Genomic DNA, 23,208 nt, shown 5'->3' with positions numbered 1-23,208 from the left:
TTGTGCATGGATGCATGGATAAAGTGGGCCTTCAAATGCGCTACGTCTCTGTGGTAACGCGCGCAACAAGCCACATGATAAGATGCACGGATTGACGGTCTCAGACACGAAGGCAACTGAGATATGTCCTCTGCCACCCGGATTGAGGTGAGTCACTACGCCACCACGAGGACTTAAATTCATATCCTCTGAAGCAATATAATAGATTTGGTTGAGAAACAGATCAATATTTAATTCATTTTTTATTGTAAATCTCCACTTTAACTTTCACTTTTATATTCTTCTTCTATTGTTTTTGCCGATACGCATTCTTTGTGCAAATTGCCACCTACTGGGCAGGGAGGACAATTTATAGTAAAAAAGGTACTTAAATATTGATATGTTTCAATACCACATATTGATATGTTTCAATACCACACCTATCATATCACTGAATATATAGATTTAAACATTGAAGTCATAGTGATTGCTTTTATGCTGCCTTTATGTGCTTTTTGAACCTTCAGATTTCTGGAAACCATTCACTTGCATTGTAAGGACCAACATAGCTAAGATATTCTTATAAAATTCTTTGTATGTGTTCAGCAGAAGAAAGTAATTTGATCATTGTTTGATGAATAACAGCAATGATTGATAAAGAAAATACACAAACATGTCTTTTAAATAAAATTACGTTTAATGCCTGCTTTCCTCAGGTGGTAATAGCACAATGCTAATTGCACCTGGCAAATAGCAGTTACTATTTAAATACTCAATACGCAGTGCTATTATGGCATGGATTGCACCTGCTAAAACTAGAATGCAGGTTAGTGAAAAAGACATGGGTTTTTGCGCTAAATTACCACACGCAAAAGTGGTGCAAGTGTTTCCTGTATTTGTCCCTTAGTAGCTGAAAAAAGATTATTGCTCAAAGGAAGTTTGGAGAATTATCTTGGGGATCTTTGTGAAGCTTTTATCTGTCAAGTAATTTCTGGCCTACGGTTACTGATTAAACTGAATCCAGGAATCAAGGGCCTTGGAGAACAGTGTACTCTTTATCTGTCACCGCTACCCAACATCTAAACACCCAGGGCTGTACTCTGTCCTCCTGAGATATATCCACCTCTCTATCCACATAGCACCGTGAGTGTGTCTGATATCTGTCCACTCTTTCCCCTTTTCTCCTATCGTCTCCTTGCTGAAATTGTTTTTAACACGCTAACAGCTCGAGTGGCCAATAATGTAACACACACGCACTGACTTGCACACAAACAGACAACAATTCAGAAGCCTTACTGTAGACTCCCTGGAGATACAAGTGTTCTGGACCAAAAATCAATAGTTAGGAATTGTCCCAGCATACAGAGGTCCGGTTCATGAAGACGTGTTGAATTCTCACTTCCAGATATTTCTAGTCTCTGGGGGCCCCACCTATATTTTTGGCATGTTGTTAATACTATTGCTGTATAAAAGTGTTTCTCAAATTGTTTTCCTTTATCACCCAGATTTTACATTAGACAAGTGGTGGCCCAGCACAATAACCCGTAGCCTATTTTAACCCTTGTGTTCTATTGAGATTGGCTAACTTATTTTTATGTTTGAGGTTGCAGAAGTTCCAATGAGATATGTGTAATTGAAATTAAAAGAATAGTTCACCCAAAATAAATTATTGTAATAATTTTCTCACCTTCATGGTGTTCCAAACTCATCTTTTCAATACACTGGCTATTGAAAGAGACTGACTTTGAAGCTTAAAAAAAGGACCCAAACTTATCATAGAAATAGTCCAGAAGATTTTTCCATCATACTCCAAGTCTAAAGACACGCAATACGTTTTGGCTTCTCTCATTGCACTCACGAATGTGCAAAACACGTCAACATTTTCACTAAAAGTTACTTACATTTCTGATTGTTTCTCACCAAAACATGTATATGCCTTCAGAAGACTTAAAGTATGATGCATGAGACACATGGATTACTTTGATAAGCTGTAAAGCAAGTCCTTATCAAATGCTATTATATTGAAAAAGACATACCGAAATATTCATTAAAATTTCTCCTTTTCCGTTTTGCATAAAAATGAAAGTTTGGAACATCATGAGGGTGAAATTATGACAAACTTTTCATTTTTTGGGTGAACTATTCCTTAATTCCTTATTCCATTACAGATGTTAATTTTGATATCCTTAATATTTATTTTATTATTTGCACTTAGCATAGTTTTTCTCTCCTGTCCAAACCCAATAAGAACAACCATTTTGTGGTGTTATGCAGAATAACTGCTGCATTATACAACATTTTTTTGTGTGTGTGTGTGTGTGTGTGTGTGTGTCTGTCTGTCTTATGTATCTGCCTCAGCTGCCCAGTGGGGGAAAGTATTACCTTAATTAAGATTTTGGAGTGCTGAGGGAAAGACCTCATGAGACGGAGAAGATGAGCCTAAATGAGGGAAATTGAGTTTGACATTCATTGTGTCAGTGTGCATTTGTGTTTGAGAAAAATGATGGGCGTGTGTGTGGGAGAGATGTCGGACCATTGCTGGTGGAACAACTCCTGTTCCAGATGTGTCTCAGCAGGACAGTGGCCTGCTCTGTGAAATGGTGCCTGCTGGACAGAGAGAGATATTAGCAGCACATCTGTCCATCTGTCCAAAGGGAATGTCACTATATGTGCCCTTAAACTGCAGTCATATATATAAGCCTAAAATTAACATTAAATAAATATGTATTCTATTTACTTCATAAAATATTTAATATATGTTCTGGGACTTATTAATAAAACATGAGCGAAACAAATGTCTGTGTAAACTGTAAAAGTTAGGGCTGTCAACCAATTAAAATCTTTCATCAAATTAATTACATGATTTGCTGATTATTTAATTGAATTAATTATAATTAATCACATACCAATATTTACTGAGAAAGGCCCTGAAACAAAGGTAATTTAGAATAAATCAAATTAATGATAAATATAATATATAGGCCTAACACACTTTATAATTGATATAATTAAAATGTCTTACATCATATTGTGGCAACAAACATGTAAAGCATTTAGACAATAAAAAAATGTCTTTACAAGTGAAAATATTGTTTGTTTTATATCCATCTCATTGAACATAGGCCTAACCATAATATTGGCTTACTTCTCTCTGTCCTTTTTTTAAACGTTGGTCTTTGTACTCATGCATCAGATGGACAATTTTGGAGCATCTAATTTTGGTTGCATCACGTTCCACTAGTTTTCAGCATCTCTAGACATAAAAGAGCTGTGTTTTTAGGATGCTGTATCAAATTTAGTTTTAAACTTCGAAAAAAGTCTTGTGATCCCTGGATTCTGTTGGGGGCTCAGTCCAACTTTCATTGACTACGTTTGCATGGACACCAGAAAGCTGCTTATTACAAGAAAGAGGCATATTGTGAGATAGCAGTGTTTCGGTTTACATGCACTGCACAAGCAGTGTAAGCTTTACTCCCTTAAACATTCGGCTCGGTAAGTAAGCAGCTTTGTGTAAATAACAAACATGGCATCCAAAGAAGACTTCGCTATTTTATTCTACAATACTTCGCTTCACTGGAACCTTCTGTCACTAAGACAATTTCCTTGTATGTGTAAGCATACTTGGCAATAAAGCTCATTCTGATTCTGATTTATTCCCAGATATTCCATTATTGTTGTTATATTTTTACTTAACTTTCTATCACTACCTGCAGTGGAATTGTGGGGTTTCCCTTTCAGATAAAACTCTGGGATTCCCCCCAATGTAAAAGCACATATACTCGAACATGAGGAACCATCGATATTTTACATTGGTGTGTACACATGGGTATAGTTTAAAGTGTCTGTGCTTTTCCCATTGTACTCCTATAAATGTTGAATTCTTTCTGCTGCGCTGATTTGTTGTTGGGCTTATTAACCATATTAAGCCATGTTCTCCAGGAGAAACCTGGCTGCGTTAAGCCACATTCTCTTAATTCTTTAATGTTTACTTGATGTTTCAGAATGCCTCGTACAACAAAAACCCTGCAATATGTGGATGTAAAAGTGGTCATTGAGTGCAACAGTATCTGTGGAAGGCTCCTTGGTTTGATGAGGCATGTTGACTGTACAGCTGGAACGCTGACTGCCCCCTACTGCATCAAGGTGGTACATCAAGCTTGAATTGCTTGGATGGTAGTTAAGGAATTTAAATATAAGTTTATATAATTAATCACACTAAATTAACATGTTCAATAGACAGCCCTAGTAAAAAGCATTAATATGTGTATTGTTGCATTCAATTCAATGAGACAATATATGTACTACTGGATTTATGAATTATATACTCAGAAAGTTTGTTCTACTCATGTTTTATGAACAATTCTATTCTGGGTATTGTTTTGCACGATGAAACAAAAACAAATAATTTGTTCTAGTAATGATTCTTCAAAATGTGATTACTTGCTCCACCTCTGAAACAACTTTACTTTTTCAACTAATTTCACCTAGGCTAATGTTAACTAGTAGCCAAATAGTATCAGTAGATGAGTAGTCCTCCACAATTACCTGCAAACTTGGATTCTAACAATTGATCAATTTCTGATGGATAAAAGTCCCAGCCCCAACCTTTTATCCTCTTTAAATATTCAGTTTTACTAAGAAAGTCTGTGTCACATTATGGAAGTAAAATTGGATGTGAATTCTGTTTCGTGTTTATTTAAAAGTGATTTACCCAAAAAGGACATATTCCTGGATTGTTTTGGGAACTACGCATCTATCAACAACCAGTCAGATTTTAGGTTTTGGTGTAAGGTTAGGTTTAGGGTTAGGGTAAAGATCAGGTTTAGGGGTAAGGAAAGGTGTAGGGTTTCTGTGAGTCTTTAAATACAATATATATATACATATATATATATATATATATATATATATATATATATATATATATATATATATATATATATATATATATATATTGAATGAATGTTGCATGCAATCCAGCATGATGTTCCCTTGTAGACAACACCCTGGGGAACATGGGCTTAAATAACATTCTTATCAACCTATAATTTCCATCTGATTTTAGTGGAAATTTAGAGATAGATTTAGGCCTATGATTGTTATGATAGGAATGTTGTTCCAGGACTAAAAAAGGGCATTAAATGTCCTCCTTGGCTAATTCATGCCATGCATCTACTGTAAATAATATACCCATACTTTAGCCCTCCAATGCCTTCTCTCCCTTTGTTTCTCAGTATTGGATGTATCATAGCACTGGTGCGTGATGTGGGTGGGAGTGGAGTGGGTTGGAGGGAATGAACACATTATCACTCAGAGCAGGGAGTAGGCTTGACCTCTTCGATCTGCAAAAACACAACATGCTAAAACTCCCATACAGATGTGGGATCTAAATGAAATTAGATGTGAGCTAATACTCTTGAACGCTGACGCACATTTGTCCCCTGTGTGTTGAAGCCTGGGTGGCTAATAGTGTGGAGATTGGCGATACATTTGCACGTTAGCGCCTGTGGGACGGTTGAGTTGAGTTCAATAGCTGCTGTCAAGGTCAAATAACAAACGAATGACCAGTAGTGGTGGAAGGCATCATTTGGTTAAGCAATGAGTGTCTTCCATTCTCTGTCTCTCTTGGGGTCTCTCTGAAAGAGGGGCGCTATCTCAGGCATCATCATTATCTCTTTCTCTCATCTATTTCCTCTAGATGACAAGATAAAAGGGAGGAATTTTAATGAAGTATGGCATTGTGGGCTGGTCGAAAAAAGGATCCAGCAATTAGAGTTGTGGTTGGAGAGAAAGTACTGCTCTTGTAGACAGTTAGCACCTAATAATGGCCTGCATCAGCATAAGACAAGCTCTGCTAATGAAATAACCCATACACCTTATCTCTCACTCTTTCTGATACTCAGCATCAAGGAGAATATCCCAGCAAGTTCAAAGGCCACAGGCAGAGGTCCTCGCATTCCAATAACATGGTTGTATCGGTGGCAATGATTCGATGTCTATATATGTATGTGAATACAGCAAAAGGGATTTCACTAGACCACATGAGAAGCTGTAATTGATAGGGCTGTTGCTTTAATTAATTTCATAACCACTCTGTACATTTATTGAAATCTAGCATGGATGCATTGATAACCTTGGTCTATATTTTAAAGGTGACACCCACTCCAACTTGCTGCTGCATTTTTCTACTCATAAAAAAACAAAGGCAGACATCTATGTTATATCCTCTCCATACTCTCACTCTTGCCATTTTGAGCTTATCATTACAGCCTGTGTAGGCATTCGTCCTTTGGACTGTTTCACTCCCTCGTTCGCTTACTCCTTCACTCCTGAGGGGGGAGTGTGGGACATGTAATTAAAGTAAATTGCTGTGTTTCTTTAATCTAATTGCTCACAACATGGGTCAGAGCTTTGTTCCTGACTAGTCAACTCATTACTCATCCTAATAAAGAAGATGTCTCTGTCTGTGGTGTCTGTGCTGGGTGTGCCTAGTGTGCCTTGTGCCTTTTACTGCATAAGTGTTTCATGGGGATTTTGAGATGTCATTCTGAAAAAGCGATTCAAACTGTCACTTACTTAAAGAATTTGAAAGAAACAGGGTAATCTTGGAAAGAAATCAATTCCCACAACATTATTTGTGTCTCAGGTCTCTATAATGTACATAAATGCATTTGGGAGACACTTTTATCCAAAGTAATTTAAAGTGCATTCAAGGTGTATGTTTTATCCGTCTGTCTGTTTCCTTGGACTTGTCTCCATGGCCTTAGCATTGCCAGCACTATGTTCTATCAGTTGAGCTACAGGAACACAAACCATGTTCCCTGACTTGGAATTTAACCTGATCTGTAGCAGTGTGGGCAGAGAGTCTTAACCACTAAGCAACCTGGGAAGGGTTGATTTACCATAAACATATGGATGACCAATTTAGAAATATAATGTGCTGGACCACAATCTGAATTTGACATTGGTGAAGGCAAAACATGTAATTTTTTTAAATAAGAATTAATATTGTGCGTTCAATCCTTGATAGCTGACCTTCAGTTATTGTACTGTATGACAACGTAGGTTTATCTGGAATTTGAATAATATGCCATATGTTAATTTCCAGTCACATTAGAATAGGATTATGAGGGATAATAATAATGACAACATTGATTCTCACACATTTAAATTACCCTTTACCCTCTCTTTCTGTGTGTGTGTGTGTGTGTGTGGGGGGATAGTATGCTATAAATGTGGTTTATGAGAACATTTCAATTAGCTTAAAATACATATTGAAATATGTTTTTTTGAAAATGAAAAAATGCTGAAAGTTATTTGTGAGGGTTAGTTTTAGTGGTAGGGTTGGAGGATAGAATGTATAATTCGCAAAGTAACATTATGTGTGTGTGTGTGTGTGTCTGTGTGTGTGTGTGTCATTTCTATTGTACATTAGGTTTTGAATTGTGATGTAACTTTAGCATAAACAATAAATTGTTTTGGTGAGAATAGAACAGGATTGATTTATAATATCAACCATCTGTTATCTGTCATATCATAACAAGAAAGTTGTATCTCAATATTATGCACTATTTTCTGATGCATGGGTAAACACAAATTTACAGTGAGTACACAGACCAGTATATACAATGGGTACCAGATACCCATTCATTTGCACTGTTGTGGGATTCTGCAGAAATTGTGAAGGCCTGACGGGGTGGAGCTCAGACTAATGTGATGCTTTGGCTAAAGAGCCTGCGATTTGTGAAACAGCTTTTCATATAAGCATCGAGTGATTCATTCTGATTGGATACTGTAACATAGTTCAGTGAAAAGGAGGAGGTGAGAACCGGCTTGACAATTTAAATAATATTTTAATTATAAACTTTACCAAAAATACAAACACACACACGGGTGTCAGACAGCTGCCCATAACACTCTCTCTGTCGCACTGCCATCTCCTGTCAGCCTTTATCCCTCTCGGAGGCTTGATTAGCCTGATTGGGGGGCGGGTGTGCGGAATCACGACCCGGCCCCGCCCTATGCCCTACCACAGTTACACTTTTAGTTTTTTTGCTATTCGTTTGTAGATGAATTAGGAGTGGAACGTGATTGTAAATACATAGGCAAAAAGGTGAATGAGAATGAAAGGATGAAAAATATTGATGTATTAGGCATGTTAATTCAGCAGAGAAGGTTTGCTGGCCCTGATAAATCATCACTGCATACAGATTACAATGCATAAGTGGCAGACATGGAGCGAGACTACATCTGCATTGGAAATACAAAGGCTCTGTTATCTGTCATGCCTATAAACCTCACTGTAATTGCAAATAAAAGAAATCTGTATCCTCGTCTTGACCATTACATATTCACAAAATTGGACCCTAATTGATCATATTGATTTATGGGACTAATATAGACATACTGTGTTAGGTTATTGATTTGGCAATTATTTTACTGCAGGGTAAGTGACCCGTGACCAATCTTTAAACATCCCCGCAAACACATGTGCTGGCTGTGCACTGATGTTTATGCTATTTATTTGAACATACAATATCTACTGATTATCTGTTGTTTGTCTCAGTCTTTCTGTCTCCACTGAAAAGCAAATTCCAACAAAGAGCAAAAGACTTACATAAATGATAACAACCCAAAATAAATTTGTGTTTCATGTATTCTCATGGGTTACATTTAAGCAAGATCCGGATCCTTTAACATACACACAAATAATATTCAGTCACTTCTGAAATGAACACATGGAAGATTAATAGACCAGAGAGTATGCAGCGTGCACACAAGATCACACAATAACAAGCAATTTTATCAACAATGAAAATTATCACACTGCTAGTGTAAAGGCATAAACACCTCATAGTGCTGATAGTTACCAACTGTTACTAAGATTTGTGGGGCCAACACAAGACATTATGCTTAACCAGCGCTCGAGTTGAGGGGGATGTAAGGGGACGCCATCTCCTTGCATGAAATACCCAAGAAGCATCCCCCTTGCAAAACCACCATCCTCTTTAGATCAATTGTGTAATGTATTACTTAGAACTAATCATGCAAGTAAAATATTTAATATTTAATTTTAATACGTTTAATAACAGACTTTAAATAAGGGCAATTAGCCAGTCAGAATTAGATTTCGACATGTGTGAGGTTTCCATATTTCTATAGGTGAAATCCCCCAAACAGATCTGGACACTTGTAGAGTTTGGATATATGCTGCCAGGGTGATGTTTTAGTCCCACAATCTGGCAACTTTGATTGCGCTGGCTCTCTCTCCACTGTGAAAAAAGATGCCGGTTTTCTTAAAACACTGTAAAACAAGTATGTCTGCGTTTGCGATGGGTTGACTCATCCTTCCTAGTGTTCACATGAAACTTACGCCACAAGTTTTCTAATGTTTCACATCCTTAAAAAAATTTGCAAATCAACTACTGGGCTTAACAATCAGATTCTAAGGCCGACTTCAAAAATGTTAATGAACAAATTGTGCAGAGCCACGATAGCTTTTCAGTACAATATCTGAACATTACGCTTTAAAAGAGACACAAATGGAAAAATAATTAGCTTGAGAGTGCATGCATCCATTATCCTACCCTACTCTGATAGATCAATTATAGAAAAACTGAACCCAGTTACAAAAGTATAAACATATGTTCCAGAAGGAGATAGGAACAAAATGCACTTCTCACCCTCATGCCAAGTCGTTCTTAATTAATGTTTTTCTTCTTCCATGGAACAAAAAAGTAGCCATAAAAAAGTCCAAGCTGATTTTTTCCAACAAAAGTGAATAATTGGTACTGTCAATTTCCAGGTACCAAATACTCCAGTCTCTGGTGCTATATTCCTTGTTTTCTAAGGTCATAAAATAGCTTTGTGAGGAATAGACAGAAATTGCTAATGTTGTCATTTACAGTTTCCTATGAGACACAAATTATTGTTTTCTTCCTCAAGGGGGCGCTTAACGGTTCTGAAAATTTTTCCTCCAGTGATCCGCATTCAAATCTCAGGTTGTTTTATGTCTCATTGAAAAGAAAGAAAAAAAAAATGAGAAAAACTAGAAAGTTTTTTTTTTTTTTTCTGTTAATGGAAATTCAGTATCTATAAAATTATTATTATTATTATAAAATTTAAAAATCCCCATTCAGTAGCCATAAACATCTGTGATTGGCCATCCTGACAAGCACTGAGAAAAGTAACACAGGTACCAAGTGACAACATCATCTATATCAGGATATATTTTCCACCATAATAATTTTGGAAAACCTTTAACAACCATTGAATTAAAAATGAAAGCACTGCATTGTGTGGTTAACTTGCCAGATTTGTCCATATGGTTAATCCGGCACTTCAAGCAAGTGTGCTGGAATTCCAATAGGTATGAATCTGTGTTTTGTGTTGTGTTGAATCCATTGTTCTTTGCTCCTTGATGTTATCTTTACTGCTCTGCTCTGTCTGGACTTTATGACAAAAGCATCAGACACAAGGGCTTTGTTTTGGAACCTTTCATGCACTGTAGAAATCAATGCCAAATCAGATGGGAAAAAAAAGTGTATTATTTGGAAGGCCAATCAGAGAAACCTGTCAAAAATCTATTACGCAACAAAAATCATGACTTGACAAAGAACAAGAATGGCTCTTTGTTTGAAAGACAACGATTTTCTATATTTCAAATTCAAACTTGCGTGAATAGTAAAGATGTCCCACAAGCAGACACTTCAATTAATTACACTAAGTCACTTCAGGTTAAACCCTGAAATTCTTCAAAACCTGACTTTTCTCTTAGCAACTAAACTATTCTAAAGCAAGCAATATTTGTGGGAGTGTTATTTACTAGATTCTATTTACTAGGTTTTGTATTCATAACCACTGAATTATATACTGTATATTATTATATAATTTTTCACTCCCTCATCAAAAACTATTTATAATGGGATTCTGCACCAGATATTTGTTAATGTCAACCAGAACAATAAAAAAGTAACACCCAAAACCTGTTTAAAGTAAATAAAAAAAGGACATAATAAAAAGTATTTTGACCTAACTAAACAACTGAACTGTCTGAAGTAGTTTCTGGTTTTATCCTTCATTCGTCTTGCAGAACTGCCTACAGGATTCTCTGTCTGAGAAGCACTCCTATCTGAATGTCTTTGCGCTTTTAGCTGTTTTATTTTCAAAATGGCATTCTCTTTGTGGCTGGTCTCAGCTCTGCAGGAGATGCGCACTATCTCTTTGTTGTTGTCATTGTTCTTGGGGTGTTTTTGCTTGCTTGTTTGTTTTTGTTTTGATTTTTCAGAAACATAATTCAAATTTTGAACATCAAATGGAGGCTTTTCAAGGCGGATAAAATAATCTTAAGCTGGACATTAGTTGTGGAAGAAAAGCAGAGGCGGACTGCCTCACCAAAGAGATCAAACAGATACATCAAAGGCCCTTAGAAAAACACATCCAAAAAACAGAACATCTGAAGCCCCCAAATATCAGATAGGACCACAACAAATGCAGTACAAAAAAAACCCCTGCATGCAAGCCGTACCTGGGACAAGAAGGTGGCCCATAACAACAAAGTTTCTTTTAAGCCTAGAGATAGAAATACAGCGCAGAGAAAAAGGTTGTTTGATAAACACCAAAGGACAAGGAATCTCTTGGCAGACAATTAAAGTTATAACTTTTAAAGTTAAAGACAACCAAAACACAGACAAGAAAAAAAAGAAACAATACATATCTAACATACAGTGTTTAATTACTTTCTCCTCCAGATGCTTAAGCGTAATCATGACTTGCTCTCTTTGCTATTACCATGGTTACTGTCTGCTAAAGCTATGTGAGAAAACCAGACTCAAACAACATTATAGTGGATGAACACTGACTCCAACAGAGCAAAACATAATTTTAGTTTGCCACATCCACAGGTTGGTAACAATTGCACCATGGGAGTTGTGCTAAATAAATCTATAAAATAATCTCCTCACAGGTTTGCCTTGCATGATTGCATACTACTCCAGAGAACATTTATACATTCATCAAGGTCATTGATGAAGTTATTACCCTCCCAAATAAGCCATTCACAAGAAAATAATAAATAAAGACTATTTATGTCCTGAATACCAAATGGGCTATAATAACACAATGATTCTGACTCTAAATTGGCACTGTAAAATGACTATAAAAGGAAACGTATGACTGCATATTCTATATTCATTCCCCAAGCTGCTACATTGCTTGGAAACCACAGCCTAAAGTAAGAATATGACTTGGCAGAAATATTTTTCATTATAAAAATGATTAATAATATATGTATTATTATTTAACATTGCTTTTTCCCCATAAAGCATTTAGCATGGTAGTGATTTAACATGGGACAAGGGGCTTTAGGCACAAGAGCATTGGTAAAATTACTGTAACATACATCCTCTCATGGCTTATTGCTTTATTTCAAAATCGGATGCAAACTGCTCAAACAAGCTAATAAATTAACAATTTTCCTTAAATTATAACACATTTCCCATCTAAACAGCCTGACATTATGCCAAGGGTTTAATAATGACTGACAAACTCACAACACATAGCCCAAATTTGTTTGTCATCCCACAACCATTTGTGCTCTGTCGACATGGCACTGCAGTTTTAACAAGGAAATGAAAGAGTAATGGTAATGAAGAGTCATGGCAGAGTTACGGTAATGTAAACACCTCTCAGCTCTCTGAGGAACCATGTGTGAATTTACAGCAGATGAATGCCACAACAGTCAGTGTGTAATGATTGTGTGTAATAGTGAGTGAATTTGGCACGCTCAGCGTGCTAGTGGCCTCGATGAGATAATTGCATCGGAGCATTAACTCCTGTTGTACAACTACAGAGCTAAATCTCAGGTTTTCACTCAGTTCCCTCTCCTCTTGCTCCTTGACAATAAAGATCTACAAGATCTGTTTGTTAATGCCCACAGAGGGAGGCTCAATTTATTTTTTGTAGAAGAATTATATGTAATCTGCCTGCAGTCTTGCATTTACAATCAGCATCTGCCACTGAGATAAAAGAGCTAACAGATAGCTTTCACCAGTTATGATATACCTCTTAGGACACTACTCAGGTGCTGAACCATTTCTTCAGTTCTACAATTCTCTGTAAATATTTGCCATGTTATCTAGGAATACACATTCCCTCATCAATCTAGAGGACAAAAGGATATACTGCAGGTTCTGGGACAAGCTATATGTATTCCATCTTTTCTTTTCAAGGTATGAACTGTGCTGAGAGGCCCATTGAGCGTGGGTTAGTGCTGCTATAAGGACTCAAATGAGCTATATTTGCAAATACAAGTATGTACAACTGGTGTGAGAAATGAAGCTTAGGCAGAGGAAACCTAAAGAGAGTGAATTTGCTCTCTGTATATGCAAGCCAATTGGCACCCTGCATTTTGATTTGTATCTTTGTCATTCCCTTAGTTAATTATTTGAAATAGAAATGACCAGAGACCTGTGCTACTGGTGGGCGCTCTCCAGAGGGGTCAAGGCAGACGTAGAGTCAAGAAACCAGAGAGAAAGAGGAGTGAGTCATGGGGCATTTTTCCATCTATTCAAACATGTTTAAACGTTGTTGCAATACTAATAGCGCATTGCGTGAGCAATCTCTGAGGTGCGGGTTCTGGTGCTGTGGAAACCAGGAAGTAATCTCATTCATAATATAAACAAATAAACAATAGTGAGCACAATTCAGAGGTTGCATTTTTATTTTATAAAATACTTTTTTTACTCCACTGACAGTTAGGTTTAGGGGTAGGGGTTTGGGTTAGGAAGTAGAGTTAATAAAATATGGATTTCTGTTGACTGTTTTACATCAGTTACACCTAAAAATACAACTCACTTTTGGCACCATCCTTTGGACATAACACCTAAATGACACTTCTTCTTTCAGCCACTGGGAGCAGTGGTTCGAATTTCGACAAGCATAGAAATGTTAGCAGCAGAAATTTTTACCTCCTGTTTCCGCATTCACAGTCTGATTCCAGTAACCCATTACTTTCAATGAGAAACCTTTTAAGTTAATACACTGACGTGAATGGAGAATGTTTACTATCATGAAAATAATGTCTCACAACATTTTTGATAATTTTATTGACTAAAATGTGTTTTGAGCATGTAATTTTATTTCTGAAGAAAGCTGTTTTGTATATTGATTATGCATTTAATTTTGTGCATTTAATGATCTGTTCCTGTTTCTGACAAAGTAGGACTGGTGATATCTTTGGATATCATTCTTTTTATTTCTACAGAATTTCTGCAGAGAACAGCAGATTATATTAACAACATTAACATTAACCACTTCAAGCTAATAAAGCTTGAGTTAAAATTGAAAATTACACCCCCACATCATTCCTGCTTTTACAGATACAAGAGCAGCTGATTAAATGTGTAGAAAAGTGCTTAACATACAATACAGCTTTTTTGGGGGGGGGGGATCTACTCTGAAAAAAAACTAAAACTGTGCCACATAAATATTATTTAAAAATATTACTCAACAAAACTGAATCAGTATGAATACATTAGGTAACTAGGTTTACATCAAGTAGAAATAGTTCCTTGAGGTAAGAATTGCAGGTTACTACTTTTTACAGTGTTAGACTAATGATAATTTTACTAAAAAGTCTGCTTAAATTTCAGTAGAGACATTTATTACATTATATGATCAAATTTAGATGCCCTTTGCTTGAAATCAATGGGGTTAACTGCCATGTTTCTATAAAAATGTTAAGGGGCACAACTGGCATCAACATAGTGATGCGGTGGGTTCCTGCCCAAGTGGCAGTATTTGATGCCTTTGGAATGAGAACCTTTCATAGATCGAAGAAAGGAATGAAGAGATTGGCCTCTGGTTTTCTCTGTCATTTGTGCTCTGTAATGCTGCTGGTTTTACGGCAGGCATCCAGCCCATCTCACATTGCCACTCACTTCATTTGACTCATGATGTGGCCCATCAGCCTCGAACCTAGAGTGGGCATTTCTCTCATTCTGTCTTTCTCCCTCTCTTACTTCCCAGCCCTTTATGTGGCCATTCCAAGCTGCTATTATCTTGTCATTGCCCAGCTGTAGCCTCACAGTGGGAGATCATTGCAACAAAGCTGTCCCTTACCACTCATCTCATTTTCTCTCATCTCGTCTTGTCTCCTCTTGTCTCATCTTTTCTCTAGGGGTGGAGATATGGGCTGGGCTGCCTTGTCATTCTATTGACCCTGATGACAAAAGCTTTCTGACCAGAGAGAGGACAAATCACTACCCTCAGGTAATTAGAGTGTATTGTGGATGGGGTCAATCTGTACACCCATCCGATCAGCTGTGACAGAAAGTTGTCTGCAATTGAAAAACTTGGACAATATATACTCTACCCCAGAACCGATTGCTGTCAAAAAGAATTATATGTGGTCATGTCTTGGGAATATGTCAGGATTAGTATGATGGATGATTTTTTTTGTTTTTGTTGCAAAAATGGCTTTCTCATTCAGTCCACCTGACCAAGTGTGAGTGGTTTGGTTACCATGGCCACCCATTAGTAAAACATAGCTAGCAATTAACAGAACTTTTCTGGTAGATCGCAATTATAATTATAATGTGTGCAGTAATAGATTAAAAGCAGTGATTTATGGTGTAAATTAAACTGCAATTAAAGCAGAGTTCATTTTCTTCTTTGTAATATGAGAGGAAACATGTTAAATCGAAATTAAATCGAAACAATAGATTTGAACTGGTGTAATGTCCATACCATGCCCCCTCCATCAAAAGAGAAATGATGAACCAGTCGACCAGTTAATCATCTGTGCTACGTTTTCTTCTTTAGTGATGTTAACCTTTAGTGATCACCTGTTCGATACTCCTCCACACAACGAAGTGCCTCCTCCTCTGTTAGATGCTGAAGCTATCTGGAGGAAATATTTACCACATCTTTCATTCCTCTCCTCCTTCATAATAATTATATATATATATATATATATATATATATATATATATATATATATATATATATATATATATATATATATATATATATATATATGAATTAATCATTTGATACTGCTGTTGCTGAGAATTTTGTTGTAATCGGACTGCCCTTTTCCACTGGCAGAGTTAATTAAGTGTAAAATGGATGGAGTTGGGAGGGATGGGGGGAGAATGGAGGGTGATGGGAAGGAAAGATTGGCGAGGACCCCAATACTCGAACAATGAGTCTAGTGAGGGGATCAGAACACCATTGGGGCCTTCATCTGCCACTCACACTCAAACCAATGCAGCAAACTCATGAGAAGATGGATTACGACTATTTGTGATGCTATAAGTGTTATTGAGTGGTTCCGATGCTCGCAGCAGCTTTTTACTGGCGGTTTAGGATCAGTGTGAGTACTGAGTGCTGACATTGACCAAGACCAAAGCAAACTGTCCATTCCTCATTTCCAGATTAGAACATGGACAGTTATTGAGGTAAATATGGTAAATGTATTCATTGCAATATGAAAGTAAGTTTACTAAAACATCACTTGAAAGGCATTAGTATCATTCACAAAAATACCTCTCTTTTAAGACTTGTATGTTCAATACAAGTTAAAGGAACATCAGGGTTCAGTACAAGTTAAGTTCAATCAACAGTGTTTGTGGCATAATGTTGATTACCATAAAAAATTATTTTGACCATCATATAAAAATTATTTTGACCATCATATAAAAAATATATATATTTATAATCATAGACCCCAGCAGATAAAGTCCATATTTTAGAAAAGTTTCAGTATACACAATATTTTTTTTTTTTTCAGTTTTAGATTGGGAAGTTTTTGGAAAAACTCTGTTAATTGAAATGCACAATCCAGAAATAATAATATCCATCGAATGAAGAAGGGTTGGCACTTCTAAGAACAATAAGTATTTAGTTTTTATTTGTTGTTGTTTTCACATAAATGGGGAAAACAGGCATTAAGGACGTGACATATCTTCGTTACGGATGTGAAGGTTTGTGAAAGCGGCAATTACATTATGAGGGAAAATCATCCCAAATGCTTTGAGATCTGCAGACTTAGACCTCTAAAACATGTTATATTATGTTACAGTACCCATCAAGGCTGCATGATGAAATCATAATTTTTCCATAGTATGGTTGACATATACGTGGAATTGCCCAGCACTTACATTCATCCTTTTGTTCAAACTCATATATTATTTGAGATGTAAAGTTGTTTAATTAATAATTTTTACAGTCATTTGATGGTTTTAGGGTTTGTTGACATTACATTGAAATTAAAATTGGCTATAACTTTACACAGAAATGGTTAGTAAGTGATATGATCACACTAATATCATGTTAACACATATTGTTTGCATCTTGAGGATATACTTTTGACAACATGAGTATTTTAACGTTTACAAATTGGCCCCATTGACTTCCATTGTAAGTGCCTCACTGTAACCCGGATTTTTGCTTTTTTAAAGAAAAGGAGGGGCAAGTGCAGTCAGGACACACTGGCAAGAATGTTCTAATCAACTTATTAAAGTTTTCTGGTTTATATTTCAGCTTTTATTTGTAGGAAGTTCATGAAATATTAAACATCTTTCTTAGGGTTGTGTTTTCATGTTCATACAGAACTGCAATGAGTTTACATATAACCAGTGAAATAAAAATTTCCATACTCTGAAAAGCATTATTAATGTATTTCTTTCTTTAGTTTTAAATCTCTCATCAAAGTTTGTTATCCCACCCAAGCATTTTTACGGTCCCTCCATAAGAACTTTAAGGGAGATGGTAAAGGATTGGAAGTAAATTGAAATGACACTCCAAAAGATTAAGAAAGGCATTTCAGCCTCTGATTCGCAAAGGACACATATGCCTCCAGATAAGAGGTGATCCAGAGATGCCAGTTTAATTAAATATATCACTGAAAATACCCTGTTAAGGCAGAGCACTGTTTGCCTCATCATCACTGTTAAAAATTACTCCTCTATCTCTAAATCGATTCTCACCCTGTTGTCTAACAAAAAAGTATTGCTGTTAACACTTTATAGTGTTATATTCCATAAAATTCCATGTTATGAAAATTAATTAGAATAGTTATAACAAGAAGAACATGCAATTACAAACAGCCTGACAAAGCAATTACATATTAAGTACACGTTGTTCATTAGAAATACCCTACTTACTTATTTAATCACACAGTAATATGAGCACTGTAAGTGTGACTTTCTTTACAAAAGAGTCACTGTTTTTAATGAGCTCTTGATAGATTTGTTGCAAATTACAAATGATAATACCATAGATTCCATGTTCCTGGATTCTGATTCTGATTCTGTGATGCTGCAACTGTATCATTCCCATACAGTTTAAAAAAGAAGGGTTCGGTACTCCCTCCTGTGTTGCAAATACAAAAGGTCCGTTAATAAAAAATAAAAAAGTCAGCATGTGTCACTTTTTACACAATTCAAATATAACAGAAACATTTATGTAATTCTTGTAGGCTCTAGATTGGGAAACACGTGGTCTTGCCTTCTCTATTGGTGAAGATCATTAAATAATCATTTTTCAATCACCCTGATGATTTGACAGCTACTGAACCAGACACAGAGAGAGAAACCAGATATTAGTTGCTCTGTTTTGTATTTGATATTTGATATTCTATAAACTGGTCAGCTGTCAATTGCATTTGGTTTTCCTATCTAGAGTTTTCCTAGTTATATGCATTTCTATGTAGGATTGAATACAGGATGTAGGGTTATTTGGTGTCTTGGTGTCTAACATGTTTTATAGTGTATTTTAGAGCCCAGAATACATAATTGTTGGTGTCATTCAGTGCTTTTGGGCATAAGTAATAATAAGAAAAATAAAGACACTTGCCAGGTTAAGCATTGATCCTTTCAAATAATAAACCCTCGACCAAATACAATACTAAAACAAATGCCTATACACTCTCAGAAAAAAGGGTACCATTTAAGGTACAAGGGCCCTTAGGGTAACACTGGGGTGTTACATTCAACGGGGGTACAATACCCCCAGTGTTACCCTAAGGGCCCTTGTACCTTAAATGGTACCCTTTTTTCTGAGAGTGTATAGGCATTTGTTTTAGTATTGTATTTGGTAGGGGGTTTATTATTTTTTGAACCTCTAGTTACCCTAATGACCTATTGTGTATCTGTAAAGGTACATATAGGTTTTATTCCTCTGGGAACAAAACTATGTACCCTTTTGTCTCCTTATTGGTACAAATATGTATGCAAAACAAAGGTGCCACCACCCCAGTGGCAGCTTTGTACATTAAACGGTAGCCTACCCTTTTTTTTCTGAGAGTGTAGGGAGCTAAGCAGATCTCTTGACAACAGATGGCAATCAAAGAAACCTTTTTGTAATACTGTTGGCATATGTGTTCAGAAGATGTGTTCACTTGTTGTTTTTGTGGTTGTTTGGAGAGAGAGAGAGAGAGAGAGAGAGAGAGAGAGAGAGAGAGAGAGAGAGAGAGAGAGAGCGAGAGAGCACAATCACAACCGAACCCGGCCATACAAATTCTCTTCCAGCTCTTCTTCTCCAGTTGAACTCTGGAGCTGTCCACTGCCAGTGGTGCTGAAACAGAATCAATAGGTTGCAAATACGGGACTCGCATTTATATCTATATATCTTTACTTATATATGTATATAGGTAAGAGATATAGATAATTGAGAAATGAATGCCCGAAAGTTAAAAAGTTATCTTACATCGAACTGAAAGATTTAAAAAATCCCATTGCATATGGTAGAAGAATTTTATAGATGCACGTATACGCAAGGGTAATGCTACTAGAGGGAGGGGTTGAACGGGGAAGACTCGTTTTTGTTGTTGCAGGTATTCATAGTGCATATTTGATTTGCAACCAAAAAAAAAATCATATATGAGAAATACTTATGTTTTGACATCAGATGATCATTATGTTTCAGGACAATCCACAGATATCGGCAGCTGTGCCTTTAATAGCCGATGGCCGCAACTTGAACGTGGGTTATTGAAATGCACCCCACGCACAAAATCCAGCATCCCACCACCACCGCACTGTATAACAAGCATCGAGCCCCTAACACACACACACATACACACACTGGATACGAAAACTATTAAACCCTGACAACACGTCAAATCAGCAACTCACCTTCAGCGCCTCAATGTCCAGCGATTCCGATCGGTCCATATGGAAAGATAAAGTCTTAAAACAAAAGTTGTATCTTTAGCCTTGTAGTTCCCGAGCGAGAGCCAGCCCAGTTCTCCGAGCCGCGGCGGATTTCCTCAGTCTCATTCCCGCAGATCACGACTGCCGGCGTAACACACAGGGACAACAATTCACTCAGAGTGTCCCAACAGCAGTGACATGAGATAAACAGATTCGCTTGTTGTCGCCGTACCTATCCCTCTCCAAAAGGCAAAAGTGTTTCCGTCAGTCAGAGACCATGCTGTCATTGAGAGCATTGAATGTGCGACTGACACATTTGCAGTGAGCCTGATGGTTCAGTTCCCTTAAATTCGGTTCGATTCGCGCAGGTGGATGAGAAGGAGTATGTCAGCTCCCTGCTGTTATCAGGTTGACTGATTGATTATTGATTGATTAACTGATTAGACGTATACGCACTCCGCTATTTCTCTACTTGGTGACATCCAGGAACCTCCCGTTTCCAAACGCGCTCCTTCAGCCGAGTCCCGTTGCACTGAATACGGAGTCTGTGTCTGGCAGTGAGAGTCTGTGGAGGGAGGGGAAGAAAAGGGGGAGATCTTCCTCGAGTGTAGCGTGAATTGTGAGGGAAACGGTTGGATTTTTCTTCTCTTGGCGGAGTGCGATGACTATCCGGTTCTGCTTTTTCACGCTCCTTCACAACAAGGTGACAAGGTGACTGTACAGTCTCTTTAGTCTTCTGCCTGAAGATATGAAGGGGGGAGGGGGGGGGGGTCTCAGCATCTTGCCAGCTGAGCTGATCCGCAATGCTATTTAAGTTTTAATTCGCATGCCTGTGTGTTGCATCTTAAGTGCATGCTATTGACTTGTTCTTTTACACGATTTCAAATGCATTTACAAGTGTAAATGTCAATGCAGTTTAACCACACATGGTTAAAAATGAAAAACGAGGAAGACTCGCTCTAAATCATAGAACAAAATTGCAAAGATACTTTAAAAATAACCTACGTAGTGAAATAATTGTTCCAAATGCAGGGCTTGCATTGTGGATCTTTTTTTCATTGTGCAACTTCGCAATTAATCATTCCTTGGCATGGATGCGCACCTGACCTCAGCTGAGTAGGCCTATGGTGTGCCAGCTCCCGCTTCAGTGACGTCAACTCACAGTCTACGACCCAAATGAACAGCCCGCCGTAAAGTGAGGTGGCGCGACAGGTTTCAAGTGGAACATTTCAACAGCGATCGTGTGTGTTCGCGCATCCGTGCATGTGTCTGAGAAAGATACGCACACACACACACACACACACACACACACACACACACACACACACACACACACACACACACACACACACACACGAAGGTGTAGATTTAAGTGTTGTGTCCTAGATAAATGGGAATCGTACATCATCTTCTGTTTTGCAAATTCTGGCCTGTTATTCCTGGATGAGGGATAATGATCCTGGATGAGGATCAGCTAAAATGCTCTTGTTCTGCCATACATGTCTGTCTCACTTCCTGTGTCTGTGTATTCAGTGAACAGATATTAACTTATATAACCTTATGTTCAAACTTACACTGAAAAAATGTACCCCCAAAAAAAAACAAAATACATTAGCTTTATGTGGTTACATCTAAATTAATTGGTTTGATTCAATCAAGTCGAAATATAATTTACATTAACAAATCAACCTAAATAGGCTACATTAGGTTACGAAAACAGAACTATTTTTTTTGTTTATTTATAAAACAGAATTGTGATTACTACAAATATTTATTTTGACTTGTCCCTACTTTTCTTAAAAAAAAAAAATTCAATCTGGGTTACAGCGTGGCACGGAACAATGAAAGTGAACTGTGCCAATTTAATTCAATAATTAATGTAAGTGGTTTTAATTATAAGATTCATATTTCTGCCTTTTAAACCCTCCAAAAAATTTCCCTGTTCACTTCCATTGTATGTGCCTTTACCTCCATTTTTGCTTTTAGTTTAAAAGAAAAGGAGGGACGAGTCGAAATGTATTTATTTATTTGTATTTATTTATGTTGTGGTAATTTAGTTTCAGGTTACCTATTTTTTTTTTTTATACAGTGCAGCAAGATTAAAAACTCCTGGCCAATTTTGTTTCTGTTATATTGACTGAACATTGTCAATAATACCTCTTAACACTGTTTGTATTAACACTCTCCACTTAGACATTTATTCCCTGTCAGACCACATAATCTGCACATGGTCAAAATGTTTGGTCAGGTAACCTAAAACATATGTTTCATGTGGTAAAATCTTAATTAAGTTATTTTATTCAAGTCAAAATTTTATTTTATGATCAAATCAATTTGAATACATTAGGTCACACACACACCAACAAAAGTCATTGGTAACAGTTTACGATAAGGTTCCATTTGTTAACAATAGTTCTACCAGGAAAACTTGCAGACCTGAGTGAAATTTAAGATTACGTTTATTTGATGAACATAAAACAGAAAAGTAATGTCTCTCTTTGCCGTAGGCCCTGTCTGGGAGTCTGAAGAAGTCGTACTCTGAACCGTCATATCCTGCCGGAGATAGGAGGCGGGGGCGAGGAGCCTACCCTCATGCAGGACGGGACTCAACTGGTGGTGGTGGGGTGGTGGAGATTGCCATGATAGCACACTGAAACAGCAATGTGATAGATTGTGAACAGACTTGTAAAGCAATGGCTTACATGTGATTGAGTGGAAATTACCCAACTAATGGTGCAATGCTGTTTACAGCAGCTATCTTACCGCTGCGCTTATATTTAATGCATTAGGTCTCATGAACTAACAATTAACAATATATTTTTTACTTGACATAATAATATTAATTAATGTTAGTTAATAAAATACTATTGTTCATTGTTAGTTCATGCTAGTTCAAAATGCAACTTTTGATTTAAAAAATGTATTACTACAGTATATATTGAAATTATCATGAACTAAGGTAAATGCTTAAAAATGTTCATTGTTAGTTCATTTTAACTAATGTTGTTAGCTAATGTTAACAAATGGAACCTTATTTTAAAGTGTTACCAATCAATTGAAAGGGTGAGGTTGAAAT

General features: G+C 36.9%; 1 protein-coding gene across 1 annotated transcript in view; it reads right to left on the bottom strand.

Moving 5' to 3' along the window:
* Positions 1 to 20,701, bottom strand: part of LOC127644056 (zeta-sarcoglycan) — a 530,452-nt gene extending 509,751 nt beyond the window's left edge. Inside the window, exon 1 of the mRNA XM_052127069.1 lies at positions 20,115 to 20,701. Within this exon, the coding sequence (XP_051983029.1) occupies positions 20,115 to 20,153 (39 nt within the window). The 5' untranslated portion in view covers positions 20,154 to 20,701. The remainder of the gene's footprint in view (positions 1 to 20,114) is intronic.
* Between the last annotated feature and the right edge of the window lie 2,507 nt (positions 20,702 to 23,208).

This window comes from Xyrauchen texanus, chromosome 5 (genome assembly GCF_025860055.1).
Source record: "Xyrauchen texanus isolate HMW12.3.18 chromosome 5, RBS_HiC_50CHRs, whole genome shotgun sequence".
NCBI classification, from domain to species: domain Eukaryota; kingdom Metazoa; phylum Chordata; class Actinopteri; order Cypriniformes; family Catostomidae; genus Xyrauchen; species Xyrauchen texanus.
Note: the sequence above shows the minus strand (reverse complement) of the source record. Positions and strands in the feature narration are given on the sequence as shown.